The 21,593-nt window shown below is 43.6% G+C and overlaps 1 protein-coding gene across 6 annotated transcripts in view; it reads right to left on the reverse strand.

Moving 5' to 3' along the window:
- Positions 1 to 1,527: 1,527 nt before the first annotated feature.
- Positions 1,528 to 21,593, reverse strand: part of LOC109895935 (inositol polyphosphate 5-phosphatase K) — a 43,108-nt gene continuing 23,042 nt past the window's right edge. For 5 of the 6 annotated variants that reach the window (XM_020490048.2, XM_020490049.2, XM_020490052.1 and 2 more), the window contains 9 exons: positions 14,104 to 14,220; positions 11,727 to 11,902; positions 6,217 to 6,328; positions 5,990 to 6,099; positions 5,657 to 5,864; positions 5,280 to 5,417; positions 5,049 to 5,132; positions 4,830 to 4,934; positions 4,193 to 4,608 (listed from right to left, as the gene is read on the reverse strand). In XM_020490048.2, coding sequence (XP_020345637.1) covers positions 4,312 to 4,608; positions 4,830 to 4,934; positions 5,049 to 5,132; positions 5,280 to 5,417; positions 5,657 to 5,864; positions 5,990 to 6,099; positions 6,217 to 6,328; positions 11,727 to 11,902; positions 14,104 to 14,220 — 1,347 coding nt within the window. In that variant the 3' untranslated portion in view covers positions 4,193 to 4,311. Of the gene's footprint in view, positions 4,609 to 4,829; positions 4,935 to 5,048; positions 5,133 to 5,279; positions 5,418 to 5,656; positions 5,865 to 5,989; positions 6,100 to 6,216; positions 6,329 to 11,726; positions 11,903 to 14,103; positions 14,221 to 21,593 lie in introns of all 6 variants that reach the window. The other variant, XM_020490047.2, reaches the window with a different exon arrangement.

Genomic DNA, 21,593 nt, shown 5'->3' on the forward strand with positions numbered 1-21,593 from the left:
ACGCTTCTTCAAATCAAAGTTTATTTGTCACGTGGCCGAATACAACAGGTGTAGTAGATCTTACAGTGAATTGCTTACTTACAGGCTCTAACAAATAGTGCAAAAAAGCTATTAGGTGAACAATAGGTAAGTAAAGAAATAAAACAACAGTAAAAAGACAGGCTATATACAGTAGCGAGGCTATGAAAAGTAGTGAAGCTACATACAGACACCGGTTAGTCAGGCTGATTGAGGTAGTACTGTATGTACATGTAGATATGGTTAAAGTGACTATGCATATTTGAACAGAGAGTAGCAGTAGTGTAAAAGAGGGTTTGGCGGGTGGTGGGTGGGACACAATGCAGATAGCCCAGTTAGCCAATGTGTGGGAGCACTGGTTGGTCGGCCCAATTGAGGTAGTATGTACATGAATGTAAAGTGACTTTGTATATCTGATAAACAGAGTAGCAGCAGCAGCGTAAAAGAGAAGGGTTGTGGGGGGGCACACAGTGCAAATAGTCTGGGTAACCATTTGATTACCTGTTCAGGAGTCTTATGGCTTGGGGGTAAAGCTGTTGAGAAGCCTTTTTGTCATAGACTTGGCACTCTGGTACCGCTTGCCATGCGGTAGCAGAGAGAACAGTCTATGACTGGGGTGGCTGAGGTCTTTGACAATTTTTGGGGCCTTCCTCTGACACGCCTGGTGTAGAGATCCTGGATGGTAGACAGCTTTGCCCCAGTGATGTACTGGGCCGTACGCACTACCTTCTGTAGTGCCTTGCGGTCAGAGGCCGAGCAATTGCCGTACCAGGCAGTGATGCAACCAGTCAGGATGCTCTCGATGTTGCAGCTGTAGAACCTTTTGAGGATCTCAGGACCCATGCCAAATCTTTTTAGTTTCCTGAGGGGGAATAGGCTTTGTCGTGCCCTCTTCACAACTGTCTTGGTGTGTTTGGTCCATTCTAGTTTGTTGTTGATGTGGACACCAAGGAACTTGAAGCTCTTAACCTGCTCCACTACAGCCCCGTCGATGTAAATTGGGGCGTACTCGGTCCTCCTTTTCCTGTAGTCCACAATCATCTCCTTAGTCTTGGTTACGTTGAGGGATAGGTTGTTATTCTGGCACCACCCGGCCAGGTCTCTGACCTCCTCCTTATAGGCTGTCTCGTCGTTGTCGGTGATCAGGCCTACCACTGTTGTGTCGTCTGCAAACTTAATGATGGTGCTGGAGTCATGGGTGAACAGGGAATATAGGAGGGGACTGAGCCCCTGGGGAGCTCCAGTGTTGAGGATCAGCGTGGCAGATGTGTTGCTACCTACCCTCACCACCTGGGGGTAGCCCGTCAGGAAGTCCAGGATCCAGTTGCAGAGGGAGATGTTTACTCCCAGGATCCTTAGCTTAGGATGAGCTTATAATGACTATTGTAGATCTGACCTGGTTCTTGTTAAATAACAACCAACACTGAAAGTACCTCATAGCTTATGTTTCCTTTGTAACATTTCTTGTGGTCTTCTCCACTGTAACAAACTACCCCCAACACAATGAGGTGTCTAGGCATTGTATGTTTTATAATAGAGCTGTTTCTTACAATATACTGCAACAACATCAATGTATTGCAATATAATTAGTTCCTTATTGATGTCAAATAAAATAAAATGTTATTGGTCAAATACACATATTTAGCAGATGTTATTGTGGGTGTAGCGAAATGCTTCTTTGATCTGGCCGACTGAAAACAAGAAAGACTCAAAGAGCAGACCAGCTGTACTGCTTAAAGAGGAGTTTTTTTCCCTTCTCTAAACAATGTGTATGACAGAGGTGTTAAGCTGGAAAGCAGAGAGGTTCCCCTGACCCCCATGGACGGGTCCACAACACACCCTCTAATATCAACATTCAACAACTAGCCAATTCAAGCCTCTTACAATGTTGTTGTAATGTTTTCCAGTTGTTTTAATCCCAATCACATACAAGCTAGCAGAGACAATACAATTTTAAAAAATGACATTTGATCTGAAATCACAGATAAACAAAGTCAAGGGGTTGTTTCTTTTTGCCTCCACATAAAACTATGTTGTGTGCATGAATAAATATAAAATTAAAATAAATAAAAACAAATATGTATACACTATATATGAACTAGAACTGACTATAAACCCGTTTGCTTTAACATTGTCCTCCCACACCTGCCAGCAGAATTCAGGTTCTCATTTGACACAATAAAATAAGAAAATATATGCATAATTTTTGGCATTGATTGTCATATGTTCTCTATTTGATATTTACATACAGTACATAGCTTACTCTCACCTGTTTTAAACACGTTATAATCTTTCAATAACATTCCTTATTCATATATTTAAAATTCCACATACAGTGTGGGAGAGAGACATTTCCAAAGACTAAAATAGCAAAAGACAATTGAATTAGACTTTCAGATCTTTCCTTATCACCTTTTCTATAACCATACTTTGGATCAATGAAGTTATATTGATTGATACACATAATCAATGGATAACAAAAACATAAAGCCATTTTCACTTGTACGTATGCAGTACTGATCATTTACCTTGGAGGAGCTTCAGACTGTCTACAGTGTATTTTTGTATCGTTTAAATAGGATGAAAGAAATTGTCTTTCTTGCTGTTCTGCAAGCAAACCGATTCAGCCATTCATTTTCCTTATGTATCTACATCTAACATGTCATTTTGTGTTTACATTGTCGTCATAACATTTTTTCCAAACAGTCAAAAGTCAAAAACAGCACTTTTAACGGCACAAAATCACAGTACCGGAATGTACAGTATGTCCAGAAAACCATGCAAGCACATACACACATCACTATCAGTCATACACAATCAGACACTCACTCTTGTAAACCCAAAACAAACAAACAAACAAACACACACACACACAGTGGCATACATACATGAAATCACGCACAATGAGGTTACAATACAACAGCACACACTGTCCTAAGCTAACAGCCCATAGGTAGAAAGTGTCTAGGGTGTTGAATTGGAGGTCACAGGTTAACAATCCAACACATCACTTCTAGTGACAAAACAGTTTCAGCTAATCACTATCACCAATAGAGAAAAGGGAGAGAGGGGACACGAGAGAGAGAAAGAGGGAAAAAGAGAGGTGAAGTGCAGGGAAGAAAATAAGAGAACTGGAAACACCGGTACCCTGAAGGTGAAAATGTTTCAACTTATTTTTTCTTCATGGCATTGAAGATCCATGCAGTCAAGCCAACTCACAAGGGTTTATGAATAAGGGCAGGTATTCATATACTAGTAGTATACTACACCTAGCATTTAGAACTCTGTCTAACACAGTGGATGCAAATGGAATCACATTTCCTTAAAGGTTGGCTCTCTATGTTCATCTCCTTGGCCCACTTCCTAAGGCAGGGGTAGGCAACTCGATTCTGCCGCTGGACGATTTTTATCCGATCGGATGGTCGGGAGCAAAATAATAATCATTTGTACACTGTGAATTGACCACAACTAAGCACAAAAATAAATGTTAAAATAACATACATTTCATACCTTGATTACATTAAACCCCGATCACATATGTCTCTTTTTTTTTTATTCGTGGGAATACTTTGGAACAGATTTACTAAATTAAACTCCTTTTCTGATGAATTCCTGGTGATTCTACCTTTTTTATTATTTATCCAAAACTCATAAAAAATCACTTGTGGACCAGGTCCTAGAGATTATATTTAGCAGCAGACACAATTCTGTATCAACATGTAGGACAGGACTTGCGCTAAAGCAAATAGGGATTATTACCATTTGCGAGGAATGTTCCCTTTGGGAGTCAAACTAATTGTTCACCTCATCAAAAGACATCATTTGCTCATGCTGTCACACATGCTAACCTGCTGACTAAGCCTCCAGGGCTGATACAGAGGGGTAAATATTATGCTGCTTCAAAATATCTGTGAAACAACTGGCAATATGCATTTTGGTGGCCAATTCCCTCTTCCTGAGATTTGGTAATGATTTGCCCTGGAAGGTTCCCTTAAAATCAGCCAAAAACTCCCTGTATTTCCTACACCTGAGAGGGAAGAGTGCCCGAGTGAGAGAGAGAGTGTGAGAGGAATGAGAGAATCTACAGGGAGACATACATTTGAAAACAGCTTAAGAAAAATCACACAAGACAAAGTAGTCTTCCAGTACGAGATGCCTAACCCCAGTCCTGAAACAAATGGCTCCCGAAAATGTACATTTTCAATAAAGGAAACATATAATACAGTACAGTGCATCATGTACTAAGAAACCACACAGAGTTGGTCATGTGAGCGCAGAATAACAGGGGCTCCATCACAACCCTCCAGCCCCAGCCTCAGATGAGGCCTTCTCCTTCTCCCCATCTGTGGTATTGTGGGCTGAGCCAGGCTGCAGTTTGAGGCCCTTCATTTTGGGCAGCGCAGGGCTGCCACTGCGGCTACGGCTGTGGCTGGGACTGCGGCTATGGCTGTGTCGGGCTCTGTGTTTCTTTTTCCGGGGGCTGGGACTGCGGGACATGGTCTTCATACCAACCACGCTGTCGTCCTCAGAGGTGAAATCAGAGCTGTCGTCAGAGGGGCTACCGGCAGGACTGGAGGTGGGCAGCTGGATCTGCAGAGGAGAGATGAGGGAGAGGAGGAAGAGATAGAGAAAGAAGAGCGAAGGACCAAGGAAAAGAAGAGCATAGGGAAGTAGCACAGGAAATGGTGTAGAACAAAATGAAGGAGTGGGGATGGGTGTGGAAGAACCAAAGGAGAGTTAAATGACCAATCCCATTATACTTCAATGTTTTATTATTTACCATAAAAACTAGACAGCATCACTGTAAGCACCTGGAAAGGCTCTGTCACACCCACAAGGGTGCTCGTGTTATTGCTATAGTAACACAAGATGAAGTCTCCTGAGCCCTTGGGCAACTCTTCCTCAGTAAAGGTCACCTGCAGAGGTAAAGACACGCAAAGAGGGAGAGAAGAGTCAAAACACATAAAGATACAATACCATGACAAGGGTTCTCCAGTTCATTCATGTTTGTTATTAAAAGTCGCCCTTACCTCATGTTCTACTCTATGGTAATCTGCCTCCTCCTGCTTGGCCCACACATAGCCTACATAGTCCTTATGGTGTTTGAATCCCACCTGGGGAGGCAAAGGCAGCACCAATTCCTGATTTTACAAAAACACTTAATGTCTTAGCTAATTATGACTTCATCATGACACATTATCTGGGTTACTTCACACTTTGTTAAACATTGAAATCTGCTCTAGAAGGTTGCGAGTGAGAACCTTGTACAGCCCAATCCAGTCCCAGGAGCTGCGAGCGAAATTAGGTGCAGCCTTGAACGTGCACGTGGCATCTGCAATGCTGTTCCACTCATCCTCCACCATGATCATCACCAGGGGCATGTCCACCTTATAGGGGAACTACACACAGAATTCTGGAGGTCAATATCATCATGGTATATAATCAATAGAACACAACATCAACATCTCTCCGACATAATACAGCATCAACATACAGTCTGTAGAAACCTGTTACAACAATGGTTATCTCTGTTTATTACAGGTTACAGCTGCGTTTTAGGTAAAGTTATGTGCATGTCACAAGTCCGGTGACAACTGGGACATGGGGGGGAAAGAGAGGGAGAGGGGCTGTGTCTCACCTGGAGGGTGAAGATGGAAGAGACAGGCTTGTGGTCGCTGACCATGTACTCCATGTGACTGTGGTAGAAGTGCTGGGTGACCTTGGTCCCGCTGCTCGGCCCTAAAATTGAGCCTCTCTTCCCAGCATTAGGGGTCGGCCCAGAGGGAACTGTGGCCCTCAGACGCCACAGGATCCTGTCTGTCCACGCAGGCTTACGCTTCTTCCCACTGAGAGCGAGAGAAAGCGAGAGAAAGAGATAGAGAAAGCAGGGGGGGGATAAGAGCTGTGATGATAAGAACACTCATCTCATTTGATCTTTAGGTGCAAGAAAGACCCCCATGTCACCACAAACCTTGTATCGTATGTATCTGTCCCCACATCAAACTTGTAAGTGGGGGGGAATTTGAGAGGACCCTCCAGAAATCCCTCCAGCACTGACTCGCTGTCTTTGGCCATGTTCAGCTGTAGAATATAATTAAATTACGTGTCTCTGTTATGTTGGTCTCTGAATGCCTGTGGCATCCTCTACATTACACTCTCCATTTAATAGTGAGCCTTCATCTTGAACATGCATCTCACCTGGTCTTTCTCCCATAGCATGGTGAGTTTGTTGTTATCAATGGCTGCTTTCACAGCCGGAATTTCCAGTTCATCAATGCGGAAATTCAGATCTCCAAACCAGAACACCACACTGTGGAGGAGAAGAATAGTATGGAGTGGACTGAGGGCAGAGCGGAACTGTGAAGATGCCTTTAATTATAAGGTATGTCCTCTAAATCACACCAAATATTTGCTTTGGTTAGGTATATCGATGGCTAAATGAGGTACTTTTTAGTGTAAGCGTAACTACTGTGCACCCTCTATATCTTTACTGGATACAAGGGAGGGTGGACTGCTGCAAGTATGCTTTCTTATGTGTTTGTTTATTCCTGCTGAGACAATGTTTGCACTGACGATGAAAACATTAAATGCAATCGCTATTTAGACTGCCTGTTTGTGTTGTGCTTATGTTAGTAATAGCCTACTGTTACAACAGACAAAGAAGTTTGGTAATGTCTATTGTACAACACTTTTTTATTTTATTTTTATTTAACCTTTATTTAAACAGGTAGGCTAGTTGAGAACAAGTTCTCATTTGCAACTGCGACCTGGCCAAGATAAAGCATAGCAGTGTGAGCAGACAACAAAGAGTTACACATGGAGTAAACAATTAACAAGTCAATAACACAGTAGAAAACAAAGGGGGAGTCTATATACAATGTGTGCAAAAGGCATGAGGAGGTAGGCAAATAATTACAATTTTGCAGATTAACACTGGAGTGATGAATGATCAGATGGTCATGTACAGGTAGAGATATTGGTGTGCAAAAGAGCAGAAAAGTAAATAAATAAAAACAGTATGGGGATGAGGTAGGTGAAGAAGGGTGGGCTATTTACCAATAGACTATGTACAGCTGCAGCGATCGGTTAGCTGCTCAGATAGCTGATGTTTGAAGTTGGTGAGGGAGATAAAAGTCTCCAACTTCAGCGATGTTTGCAATTCGTTCCAGTCACAGGCAGCAGAGTACTGGAACGAAAGGCGGCCGAATGAGGTGTTGGCTTTAGGGATGATCAGTGAGATACACCTGCTGGAGCGCGTGCTACGGATGGGTGTTGCCATCGTGACCAGTGAGCTGAGATAAGGCGGAGCTTTACCTAGCATGGACTTGTAGATGACCTGGAGCCAGTGGGTCTGGCGACGAATATGTAGCGAGGGCCAGCCGACTAGAGCATACAAGTCGCAGTGGTGGGTGGTATAAGGTGCTTTAGTGACAAAACGGATGGCACTGTGATAAACTGCATCCAGTTTGCTGAGTAGAGTGTTGGAAGCCATTTTGTAGATGACATCGCCGAAGTCGAGGATCGGTAGGATAGTCAGTTTTACTAGGGTAAGCTTGGCGGCGTGAGTGAAGGAGGCTTTGTTGCGGAATAGAAAGCCGACTCTTGATTTGATTTTCGATTGGAGATGTTTGATATGAGTCTGGAAGGAGAGTTTGCAGTCTAGCCAGACACCTAGGTACTTATAGACGTCCACATATTCTAGGTCGGAACGATCCAGGGTGGTGATGCTAGTCGGGCATGCGGGTGCAGGCAGCGACCGGTTGAAAAGCATGCATTTGGTTGTACTAGCGTTTAAGAGCAGTTGGAGGCCACGGAAGGAGTGTTGTATGGCATTGAAGCTTGTTTGGAGGTTAGATAGCACAGTGTCCAAAGACGGGCCGAAAGTATATAGAATGGTGTCGTCTGCGTAGAGGTGGATCAGGGAATCGCCCGCAGCAAGAGCAACATCATTGATATACACAGAGAAAAGAGTCGGCCCGAGAATTGAACCCTGTGGCACCCCCATAGAGACTGCCAGAGGACCAGACAGCATGCCCTCCGATTTGACGCACTGAACTCTGTCTGCAAAGTAATTGGTGAACCAGGCAAGGCAGTCATCCGAAAAACCGAGGCTCCTGAGTCTGCCGATAAGAATATGGTGATTGACAGAGTCGAAAGCCTTGGCAAGGTCGATGAAGACGGCTGCACAGTACTGTCTTTTATCGATGGCGGTTATGATATCGTTGAGTACCTTGAGTGTGGCTGAGGTGCACCCATGACCGGCTCGGAAACCAGATTGCACAGCGGAGAAGGTACGGTGGGATTCGAGATGGTCAGTGACCTGTTTGTTGACTTGGCTTTCGAAGACCTTAGATAGGCAGGGCAGGATGGATATAGGTCTGTAACAGTTTGGGTCCAGGGTGTCTCCCCCTTTGAAGAGGGGGATGACTGCGGCAGCTTTCCAATCCTTGGGGATCTCAGACGATATGAAAGAGAGGTTGAACAGGCTGGTAATAGGGGTTGCGACAATGGTGGCAGATAGTTTCAGAAATAGAGGGTCCAGATTGTCAAGCCCAGCTGATTTGTACGGGTCCAGGTTTTGCAGCTCTTTCAGAACATCTGCTATCTGGATTTGGTTAAAGGAGAACCTGGAGAGGCTTGGGCGAGGAGCTGCGGGGGGGGGGGCGGAGCTGTTGGCCGAGGTTGAAGTAGCCAGGCGGAAGGCATGGCCAGCCGTTGAGAAATGCTTATTGAAGTTTTCGATAATCATGGATTTATCAGTGGTGACCGTGTTACCTAGCCTCAGTGCAGTGGGCAGCTGGGAGGAGGTGCTCTTGTTCTCCATGGACTTCACGGTGTCCCAGAACTTTTTGGAGTTGGAGCTACAGGATGCAAACTTCTGCCTGAAGAAGCTGGCCTTAGCTTTCCTGACTGACTGCGTGTATTGGTTCCGGACTTCCCTGAACAGTTGCATATCACGGGGACTATTCGATGCTATTGCAGTCCGCCACAGGATGTTTTTGTGCTGGTCGAGGGCAGTCAGGTCTGGGGTGAACCAAGGGCTGTATCTGTTCTTAGTTCTGCATTTTTTGAACGGAGCATGCTTATCTAAAATGGTGAGGAAGTTACTTTTAAAGAATGACCAGGCATCCTCAACTGACGGGATGAGGTCAATGTCCTTCCAGGATACCCGGGCCAGGTCGATTAGAAAGGCCTGCTCACAGAAGTGTTTTAGGGAGCGTTTGACAGTGATGAGGGGTGGTCGTTTGACTGCGGCTCCGTAGCGGATACAGGCAATGAGGCAGTGATCGCTGAGATCCTGGTTGAAGACAGCGGAGGTGTATTTGGAGGGCCAGTTGGTCAGGATGACGTCTATGAGGGTGCCCTTGTTTACAGAGTTAGGGTTGTACCTGGTGGGTTCCTTGATGATTTGTGTGAGATTGAGGGCATCTAGCTTAGATTGTAGGACTGGCGGGGTGTTAAGCATATCCCAGTTTAGGTCACCTAACAGAACAAACTCTGAAGCTAGATGGGGGGCGATCAATTCACAAATGGTGTCCAGGGCACAGCTGGGAGCTGAGGGGGGTCGGTAGCAGGCGGTAACCGTGAGAGACTTATTTCTGGAGAGAGTAATTTTCAAAATTAGTAGTTCGAACTGTTTGGGTATGGACCTGGAAAGTATGACATTACTTTGCAGGCTATCTCTGCAGTAAACTGCAACTCCTCCCCCTTTGGCAGTTCTATCTTGACGGAAGATGTTATAGTTGGGTATGGAAATCTCTGAATTTTTGGTGGCCTTCCTGAGCCAGGATTCAGACACAGCAAGGACATCAGGGTTAGCAGAGTGTGCTAAAGCAGTGAGTAAAACAAACTTAGGGAGGAGGCTTCTGATGTTGACATGCATGAAACCAAGGCTTTTTCGATCACAGAAGTCAACAAATGAGGGTGCCTGGGGACATGCAGGGCCTGGGTTTACCTCCACATCACCCGCGGAACAGAGAAGGAGTAGTATGAGGGTGCGGCTAAAGGCTATCAAAACTGGTCGCCTAGAGCGTTGGGGACAGAGAATAAGAGGAGCAGGTTTCTGGGCATGGTAGAATATATTCAGGGCATAATGCGCAGACAGGGGTATGGTGGGGTGCGGGTACAGCGGAGGTACCCGCACCCCACATTTGTACAAAGACATTGTACAAATGTATTTTGTACAATACAATGGTAATGTCTGTTGTACAATACAATGGTAATGTCTGTTGTACAAGATGTCAGTAATGTCTTTTGTACAACACAATGGTAATGTCTGTTGTACAACACAATGGTAATGTCTGTTGTACAACACAATGGTAATGTCTGTTGTACAACACAATGGTAATGTCTATTGTACAACACAATGGTAATGTCTGTTGTACAACACAATGGTTATGTCTGTTGTACAACACAATGGTAATGTCTGTTGTACAACACCAGGGTATGTCTATTGTACAACATGTGAAAGGTTTTAGACTAGGCTATACTAGATAAAGATGTCAGATCATCGCTGCAGGGAGGAAGGAGGGGGAAGCGCTAGCAAAGTGAGCAGCAGCTATGTAAAAAAATCTACATAGAGAATCTCACCCATGTGCAGAACTCAGATAAGCACCACCCCCACCCCCTCCCCCAAAAGAAAAGCTACACTGTTGTTTATTTGTGCAAGTGCCTGGGTGTAAACTTAAGTGGATTCAGTGTTCATATGTATAGTGATTAACTCGTGTTCCAGTGTTCATATGTATAGAGACTAACTCGTGTTCCAGTGTTCATATGTATAGAGACTAACTCGTGTTCCAGTGTTCATACGTACAGAGACTAACTCGTGGTCCAGTGTTCATATGTATAGAGACTAACTCGTGTTCCAGTGTTCATATGTATAGAGACTAACTCGTGTTACAGTGTTCATATGTATAGAGACTAACTCGTGTTCCAGTGTTCATATGTATAGAGACTAACTCGTGTTCCAGTGTTCATATGTATAGAGACTAACTCGTGTACCAGTGTTCATATGTATAGAGACTAACTCGTGTTACAGTGTTCATATGTATAGAGACTAACTCGTATTCCAGTGTTCATATGTATAGAGACTAACTCGTGTTCCAGTGTTCATATGTATAGAGACTAACTCGTGTTACAGTGTTCATATGTATAGAGACTAACTCGTATTCCAGTGTTCATATGTATAGAGACTAACTCGTGTTCCAGTGTTCATATGTATAGAGACTAACTCGTGTCCCAGTGTTCATATGTATAGAGACTAACTCGTGTTCCAGTGTTCATATGTATAGAGACTAACTTGTGTTCCAGTGTTCATATGTATAGAGACTAACTCGTGTTCCAGTGTTCATATGTATAGAGACTAACTCGTGTTCCAGTGTTCATATGTATAGAGACTAACTGGTATTCCAGTGTTCATATGTATAGAGACTAACTCGTGTTCCAGTGTTCATATGTGTAGAGACTAACTCGTGTTCCAGTGTTCATATGTATAGATACTAACTTGTGTTCCAGTGTTCATATGTATAGAGACGAACTCGTTGGTCCAGTGTTCATATGTATAGAGACTAACTGGTATTCCAGTGTTCATATGTATAGAGACTAACTCGTGTTCCAGTGTTCATATGTATAGAGACTAACTTGTGTTCCAGTGTTCATATGTATAGAGACTAACTATTGGTCCAGTGTTCATATGTATAGAGACTAACTCGTGGTCCAGCACCCCTGTGGCAGCCTGGCCTTCAAACTGCTGCTGCTGCAGGATGCTCTCAAAGTCCTCCATCCGCTGCTCAGAGTTCTCCATGTGGGCCGGCAAGTGGCAGTTCAAGAAACAGATGGTGTGACCGAACACAGACATGCGCGCACTCACACCCCCTTTATTACCCTACAACAGGACCGAAGAGATGAGAGGGAGTGAGAGAATAAAGGAAGGGGTAGAGTGAGAGTGAGAGAAAAAGAGAGAAACAGAATAAGGTTGACGATTGGGGACAGGAGCAGAATGGCAAAATTAGTATGATGTAATAAAACATTCAATTTGAAAACCGAAAGAACAAATGGTACGAATAGTAACCTAGCCTATGAGACCAACCCCCAGTGCGGAAACCTATCTGAGGGCAGGAAGTTTGTGGATACATGAATGACCAGTGAATGACATGATCAATATTTAACGTGCAGTGCTCTATGTGAATGAAGGCAGGATGGAGCTGTGTGCTTCCTCCTGCTGCTCATCCTCAACAGCTCTGACCTACTAAAATACAAGAGATGACACAGCAGAGGGAGAACTGCAGAATGTGCTGATGCTTATCTGAGTTCACACAGAGAGGACAATAGAAAGACACAGTGAATTACTACAGCAAAACAGGCAGACAGACAGCCTCTGCAAACTTTGATCAACTGCATGGGCTTTCATTACCCTTAAAGGGTACATCATAGGAAACAGATTATTTTAAGTTCAGATCTCATTTATATATCTAACAAAATTATCTGGGGAGTGTTTAAAGGGATACTTTGGGTTTGTGGCAAATAAGCCCTTTATCTACTTCCCCAGTCAAATGAACTTGCGGATACCATATTTATGTCTCTGCCTACAGTTTGAAGGAAGTTGATAACTAGCATTAGCGCAATGACTGGAAGCCTAGTGTAAATAGGGCACTGCTAGTTAGCATTGATACACGAAACTACCTCAAACTTCCTTCAAACTGAATGCATGTACATACAAATGCTATCCATGAGTTCATCTGACTCCGGTAGATAAAGGGTTTTATGGCCAAAATCCTGAAGTATCCCTTTAAAGGTAGACTCAGCAACATGACGTTGCTACAAGCAGCACCGCAGATACTGAGATGAGCGAGATGCAAGGCTTCACTTTCACACAGAGAATCTGTGCACATGCACGGGTTCAATTCACACTGTTCACGGTGTGGAAGCCAGGGCACCAAAACAGAGGAGAAGATGAGCCTCGCGCATCAACGCTCTTAGTTGTTGCGGCAAATTGACCTGTTTACTTTCTGCATCTATGTCATATCGCTGAGTCTACCTTTAATACTATGAACCATAAAGGCATTCTCTCTTTAAGAATACTAAAGCACCACCTTCTGGACATCAGAGGTATGGAGGCAGACTTCCAGACAAGCTTTGGGAACAGCCTGCTCAAACATAACCCTTCCTGCTAAATAGTGAGAAGTAAGGGAAACAGAGGCCAACAGAAGCAACCCAGGAGGGAAGGTCATTTTTCATCCTTAGCACTGCCTTGTTGTCCTTAGACTGCCTGGCTGTGGGAAGGCTTTTTAAAGCTAGAAGTTGCTAGATACATTTTTGAACTTTCAGAACCCCAAATATAAGCTTGTTTTACTCCAATGTTTGTAAACAATGTACTGTAAATGTATGGTCAGTGCTTGCATCCATAGCTCTGTCTATAAGTCTGAGAGTGGTAAAATTCCTCCAGGCCCATCCCTCAGCTTCTTACTAAAGAGGTGAGGTGACTGCTTTGTTATTGTTTCAGTGAAAGAAAAAGAAAAGGTATGCACTCACTACTGTAAGTCACTCTAGATAAGAGTGTCTCCTAAATGACAAATGTAAAATGCAATTAAAGATTCTAGCTTTAAGGGTGGGTCAGTTCTGATTGTGCACTTCAGTTCAATAGCACTGACATTCCCACTTCTATATCTTAGCCTAGAGTGTTGCGGCTGTCTTCATTAATCTGGTCGGTCTGATTCTCCCTGAGTTGGTGATTAGGATAAGTCAGTGTAGGACTGGGAATTACCAGAGACCTCACGATACGATATTATCACAATACTTAGGTGTCGATACGATATTATCACAATACTTAGGTGCCAATACGATATGTATTGTGATTATCACAATTCTATATGTATTGCGATTTGATGTTCAAAACATATCGCTCACTATATGTCTGCTGCAGAGAGACAAGAGAGAGCATGATACAATTAGTCAAATATCAATATAATATCATCCAAAAATTCTATTGCGATATGTAACAAGCCATTTCTTCCCCCATCACTAGTCATTGTGGACAGTTTTGTGTGGTTCTCTGTAGAATGTAGTCTCAAAAGGCAGGTGTCTTACCCAGTAGCCCCCCAGGCCGGTGCGGGTGGTCTCTGTCTGCACCCCTCGGAGGAAGGGGAGGTGGTAGTACTTAGCGAAGACCAGCAGCAACACCCCCTGCATCCGCTGGGACGTCACCTGAGACAGAGCGAGAGAGAGGGAAAGAAAATGGAGGGAGACAGAAATGGGAGAGAAGTTGTGAGATAATGAGTCACAATGTAAGGTGATGGGGGAGGTAAATTGTCTCCTGCTAAATTTGACAATTTGAAATAAATTAGCCATTATAGACAAGCTGATTGGCTATAAAGCCTACTGATAAGTGGACATGAGTTGCTTGTATTCACCCATGTTCTTGTAGTCCACCATTCAGTGGGATAATGATTACTGTAATCTCTAGGCAAATGAACACCTCTATTTTATATTGGCAAGTTTATATACGCATCCTCTCTGGGCTGTCTGCCTGAAGCCTGCTAACTGAATGACTGGATTTAACTGTATGTATGTCTGTCTCTCTACTGTGTACCAGTGATGTCTCTCTCTCATCAGGATTCAGTGGTCCAGCTCTCCCACTGTTTTACATGAAGCAGCGAACCAAAAGGAGGGCATAGCCTCCCCTACCTTCTCTGTCTAAACAGTAAACCCATGTGAGGGAAAAATATGATGCATGATTTGACAATCCTGCACTGTGGAATACATGATACAGCATACACCACAGTAGGCCTGTACTCACAATTATCATATTGAGCCTACCCAGCCTGCAAATGTATTTCACTTGTATTTTATTGGTCTAGATACCAGGTAATACAGTTTGTGATATTTCTATCTACTAATAAAGGGATAAATGCTGTAAACATTTCCTCACTCTAGACCAGAGATTAAAGTAATGCTACTCCCTTCCCCAGTAAATACACTCCAGCCACATCCACATCCATAAGAAGCCTGACCTCGCATCGCTGGGACCTGTGATGCCCTCAAGGCATTAACAGAGGCACACATCTCCACGAGAGAGAAGGCCCCTCTTGCTTGCATACTCACAGGCTATTTGGAGGGCTTGGTTGTGTAATGGGCTCTATTGAACCATAAACTGGACTAGGTTTATGTATTTATGTGTGTGTATGTTTCTGTGTAAGGACATAGTGAATGCGAGCCTGTGTGTTCTGTATGCATGATTGTGTGTAAATGACAGTGTGAATAAGTGTAGATACGTGTATGTGTCAGTGTGTGTGGGGTTGAAAGACGTGCTCCTAGGTGGCCTAAACTGTGACATGCTTAACACCCCGGCCATCCTACAATCTAAGCTTGATGCCCTCAATCTCACACAAATTAACAATGAACCTACCAGGTACAACCCCAAAGCCGTAAACACGGGCACCCTCATAGATATCATCCTAACCAACTTGCACACTCTAAATTCACCTCTGCTGTTTTCGACCAAGATCTCAGCATTCACTGCCTCATTGCCTGCATCCGTAATGGGTCAGCGGTCAAACGACCTCCACTCACCACTATCAAACGCTCCCTGAAACACTTCAGCGAGCAGGCCTTTCTAATCGACCTGGCCCGGGTATCCTGCAAGGATATTGCCCTCATCCCGTCAGTAGAGGATGCCTAGTTATTCTTTAAAAATGCCTTCCTCACCATCTTAAATAAGCATGCCTCATTCAAGAAATTTAGAACCAGGAACAGATACAGCCCTTGGTTCTCTCCAGACCTGACTGCCCTTAACCAACACAAAAACATCCTGCATTAGCATCGCATGAAATGCAACTTTTCAGGGAAGTTAGAAACCAATATACACAGGCAGTTAGAAAAACCAAGGCTAGCTTTTTCAAGCAGAAATTTGCTACCTGCAACACAAACTCAAAAGAGTTCTGGGACATTGTAAAGTCCATGGAGAATAAGAGCTTCCCACTGCACTGAGGATAGGAAACTCTGTCACCACCGATAAATCCACTATAATTGAGAATTTCAATAAGCATTTTTCTACGGCTGGTCATGCTTTCCACCTGGCTACACCTACCCCGGTCAATAGCACTGCACCCCCCACAGCAACTCACCCAAGCCTTCCCCCAAATCCAGTCAGCTGATGTTCTGAAAGAGCTGCAAAATCACGACCCCCACAAATCAGCCGGGCTAGACAATCCGGACCCTTTCTTTCTAAAATGATCTGCTGAAATTGTTGCAACCCCTATTACTAGCCTGTTTAACCTCTCTTTCGTGTTGTCTGAGATTCCTAAAGATTGGAAAGCAGCTGCAGTCATCCCCCTCTTCAAAGGGGAGGGACACTCTTGACCCAAACTGCTACAGACCTATATCTATCCTACCCTGCCTTTCTAAGGTCTTCGAAAGCCAAGTTAACAAACAGATCACCGACCATTTCGAATCCCATCGTACCTTTTCCGCTATGCAATCAGGTTTCAGAGCTGGTCATGGGTGCACCTAAACGATATCTTAACCGCCATCGATAAGAAACAATACTGTGCAGCAGTATTCATTGACCTGGCCAAGGCTTTCAACTCTGTCAATCACCACATCCTCATCGGCAGACTCAACAGTCTTGGTTTCTCAAATGATTGCCTCGCCTGGTTCACCAACTACTTCTCCGACAGAGTTCAGTGTGTCAAATCTGAGGGCCTGTTATCCGGGCCTCTGGCAGTCTCTATGGGGGTGCCACAGGGTTCAATTCTTGGGCCGACTCTCTTCTCTATATACATCAATGATGTCAATGTTACAAGAAAAACTAAATGCATGCTCTTTAACTGATTGCTGCCTGCACCTGCCCGCCTGTCCAGCATCACTACTCTGGACAGTTCTGACTTAGAATATGTGGACAACTACAAATACCTAGGTGTCTGGTTAGACTGTAAACTCTCCTTCCAGACTCACATAAAACATCTCCAATTCAAAGTTAAGTCTAGAATTGGATTCCTATTTCGCAAACAAAGCATCCTTCACCCATGCTGCCAAACATACCCTCGTAAAACTGACCATCTTACCGATCCTCGACTTCGGCGATGTCATTTACAAAATAGCCTCCAACACCCTACTCAACAAATTGGATGCAGTCTATCACAGTGCCATCCGTTTTGTCACCAAAGCCCCATATACTACCCACCATTGCGACCTGTACGCTCTCGTTGGCTGGCCCTCGCTTCATACTCTTCGCCAAACCCACTGGCTTCACGTCATCTACAAGACCCTGCTAGGTAAAGTCCCGCCTTATCTCTGCTCGCTGGTCACCATAGCAAAGCCAATTCCTCCTTTGGCCGCCTCTCCTTCCAGTTCTCTGCTGCCATTGACTGGAACTAACTACAAAAATCTCTGAAACTGGAAACACTTATCTCCCTCACTAGCTTTAAGCACCAGCTGTTAGAGCAGCTCACAGATCACTGCACCTGTACATAGCCCATCTATAAATAGCCCAAACAACTACCACTTCCCCTACTGTATTTATTTATTTATTTTGCTTCTTTGCACCCCAGTATTTCTACTTTGCACACTCATCTACTGTCAAATCTACCATTCCAGTGTTTTACTTGCTATATTGTATTTACTTTGCCACCATGGCCTATTTATTGCCTTTACCTCCCTTATCTCACCTAATTTGCTCACATCGTATATAGACTTATTTCTACTGTATTATTGACTGTATGTTTGTTTTACTCCATGTGTAACTCTGTGTTGTTATATGTGTCGAACTGCTTTGCTTGATCTTGGCCAGGTCCAGTTTAAAATGAGAACTTGTTCTCAATTTGCCTACCTGGTTAAATAAAGGTGATATATAAACAGTGCCTTGCGAAAGTATTCGGCCCCCTTGAACTTTGCGACCTTTTGCCACATTTCAGGCTTCAAACATAAAGATATAAAACTGTATTTTTTTGTGAAGAATCAACAATAAGTGGGACACAATCATGAAGTGGAATGACATTTATTGGATATTTCAAACTTTTTTAACAAATCAAAAACTGAAAAATTGGGCATGCAAAATTATTCAGCCCCCTTAAGTTAATACTTTGTAGCGCCACCTTTTGCTGCGATTACAGCTGTAAGTCGCTTGGGGTATGTCTCTATCAGTTTTGCACATCGAGAGACTGACATTTTTTCCCATTCCTCCTTGCAAAACAGCTCGAGCTCAGTGAGGTTGGATGGAGAGCATTTGTGAACAGCAGTTTTCAGTTCTTTCTACAGATTCTCGATTGGATTCAGGTCTGGACTTTGACTTGGCCATTCTAACACCTGGATATGTTTATTTTTGAACCATTCCATTGTAGATTTTGCTTTATGTTTTGGATCATTGTCTTGTTGGAAGACAAATCTCCGTCCCATGATGATGATGATGCTGCCACCACCATGTTTGACAGTGGGGATGGTGTGTTCATTGTGATGAGCTATGTTGCTTTTACGCCAAACATAACATTTTGCATTGTTGCCAAAAAGTTCAATTTTGGTTTCATCTGACCAGAGCACCTTCTTCCACATGTTTGGTGTGTCTCCCAGGTGGCTTGTGGCAAACTTTAAACAAAACTTTTTATGGATATCTTTAAGAAATGGCTTTCTTCTTGCCACTCTTCCATAAAGGCCAGATTTGTGCAATATACGACTGATTGTTGTCCTATGGACAGTCTCCCACCTCAGCTGTAGATCTCTGCAATTCCTCCAGAGTGATCATGGGCCTCTTGGATGCATCTCTGATCAGTCTTCTCCTTGTATGAGCTGAAAGTTTAGAGGGACGGCCAGGTCTTGGTAGATTTGCAGTGGTCTGATACTCCTTCCATTTCAATATTATCGCTTGCACAATGCTCCTTGGGATGTTTAAAGCTTGGGAAATCTTTTTGTATCCAAATCCGGCTTTAAACTTCTTCACAACAGTATCTCGGACCTGCCTGGTGTGTTCCTTGTTCTTCATGATGCTCTCTGCGCTTTTAACGGACCTCTGAGACTATCACAGTGCAGGTGCATTTATACGGAGACTTGATTACACACAGGTGGATTGTATTTATCATCATTAGTCATTTAGGTCAACATTGGATCATTCAGAGATCCTCACTGAACTTCTGGAGAGAGTTTGCTGCACTGAAAGTAAAGGGGCTGAATAATTTTGCACGCCCAATTTTTCAGTTTTTGATTTGTTAAAAAAGTTTGAAATATCCAATAAATGTCGTTCCACTTCATGATTGTGTCCCACTTGTTGTTGATTCTTCACAAAAAAATACAGTTTTATATCTTTATGTTTGAAGCCTGAAATGTGGCAAAAGGTCGCAAAGTTCAAGGGGGCCGAATACTTTCGCAAGGCCCTGTATATATATATATATATTTTTTTTTTATCTCTGATTAACTTCAGAGAACATTTGGGAATGCTGCTGAGGGCTGCCAAACCACATGTTGTGTTGATAATACAAAATATATTAGGCATAAGAGTGTGTGTGTGTGTGTGTACATGCCTGACTTAGGCCTGAGATGAGCTGTTAGCCAGTAGTTTTGCAGAGGAAGTCAAGCGCATATCCAGCAAATCAAATCAAAGTTTATTTGTCACGTGCGCCGAATACAACAGGTGTAGTCGACCTTACAGTGAAATGCTTACTTACAGGCTCTAACCAATAGTGCAAGAAAGGTATTACACTGCATAGTGTAATGCCAGGCCACAGCTCTGAAGACCGTGGGAATATTCATGCGCAATTCATCTTTCACAAGCGTTTTCTTTACTTAAACTACATTACATTGTTTCCTGTGATTCGTCTCTAAAATACAACATTTTTGATTGGTTGATATGTCCACCAAAATATCAATAGAGGTAGCCTGGGTCTGTTTCTGCTCTCTTGCCAACTCCTTATAGAATTGTCATGCCAAACAAAATGACAGCAACGGGGTTGGCAAGAGCACAAACAGATCTGGGACCAGCCTACAATAGCTTCAATAGAGGGTGCTGATTAGAGAAGATTTGATTGACGTATTTGTCCGTAGGGTGGATGGTTTGGCAAGCTCTCTTCTTATAGGTATAATCACCAGCCAAGTCTGACAGTGGGCTGTGAGAGTGGAGGAGAGCGGACAGAAGGGAGGGGATATTACTGACAGTGACATAAGGGAGAGAAAAGAGGGGGTGTTGGGTTACAGGTCATTCTTGGAGACCTTATGTCTGTACAACATTCCATGACTAGACAGATGACTAGGGTAATACTGTTATGGTTGAAGTTCAGCAGTAACACATAGAGTACAGATACTAACAACCACTCAGACATAAAATCCTAACAAATACCCATGCATGCAGGTGAACACATATGCACATAAAAAGCTCTCATGAGCAACATTATAAGAGTGTTTTGTAGTCAAGCAGGGCATGAGATGAAGGCCAGGGGACAGAATCAGTCTCACTGTCACAGAGCCATCAACACAGAGGGAGCCTTACAGTCCAGAAATAAACCAGCACCCTGAGAGACCTCTCATCTAGCTTTCTGTTGTCTCTCTGCAGCTGATTCATCCTCTCTACCTACCTCTCCAACAGTGTGGAATAATGTGTTAGACACTGACAGGCCAAGAAACCACACTGCACCAGCTGTGGCAGGACCCCCTCCTCTCCCTTACTCTGTCTTTCTCTCTCAAACACACACACGCACACGCACACACACGTAAATAAGCACATTGGAAATGGATGAAGTATTTTCTGTAACCAATAGTGCTGCAGCAAGTAACAGAGCTGAGAGAGAGAGAGAGAGGGAGAGAGAAAGAGAGACAGAGAGAGAGACAGAGAGAGAGAGAGACAGAGAGAGAGAGAGAGAGAGAGAGAAAGAGAGAGATAGAGAGAGAGAGAGAGAGAGAGAGAGAGAGAGAGAGAGAGAGAGAGAGAAAGAGAGAGAAAGAGAGAGCGAGAGAGAGAGAGAGAAAGAAATAGAGACAGAGAGAGTCCCATCCACCAAATTACCAGGTGTGAAACAGGGAAGGGACTCAGGGGGTATGCTAATTTGGTATAGAGCAGACATAACTCACTCCATTAAATTAATCAAAACAGGAACATTCTACATTTGGCTAGAAATTCAAAAGGAAATGATCCTAACAGAGAAAAATGTCCTCCTGTGTGCAACCTATATCCCCCCACTAGAATCCCCATATTTTAATGAAGACAGCTTCTCCATCCTGGAGGGGGAAATCAATCATTTCCAGGCCCAGGGACATGTACTAGTCTGTGGCGACCTATAGCTCATCTCTTGGCAGTAGTACTGTAGACTACTTTATCACTGACCTCAACCCAGAGTCTCTCAGAGCGTTCACAGTCAGCCCACTGACACCCCTATCAGACCACAGCAAAATCACAGTCTACTTAAACAGAGGAATACTAAATCATGAGGCATCAAAGCCAAAGGAACTGATTAACATTAAGAAATGCTATAGATGGAAGGAATGCAGTTTTGAAACCCACCAAAAAACAATTAGGCAACAACAAATTCAATCCCTTTTAGACAATTTCCTGGGTAAAACGTTCCACTGTAATAGTGTGTGGCAGTAGAAAATCTTAACAG

Source organism: Oncorhynchus kisutch, linkage group LG8 (assembly GCF_002021735.2).
Source record: "Oncorhynchus kisutch isolate 150728-3 linkage group LG8, Okis_V2, whole genome shotgun sequence".
Taxonomy (NCBI): Eukaryota; Metazoa; Chordata; class Actinopteri; order Salmoniformes; family Salmonidae; genus Oncorhynchus; species Oncorhynchus kisutch.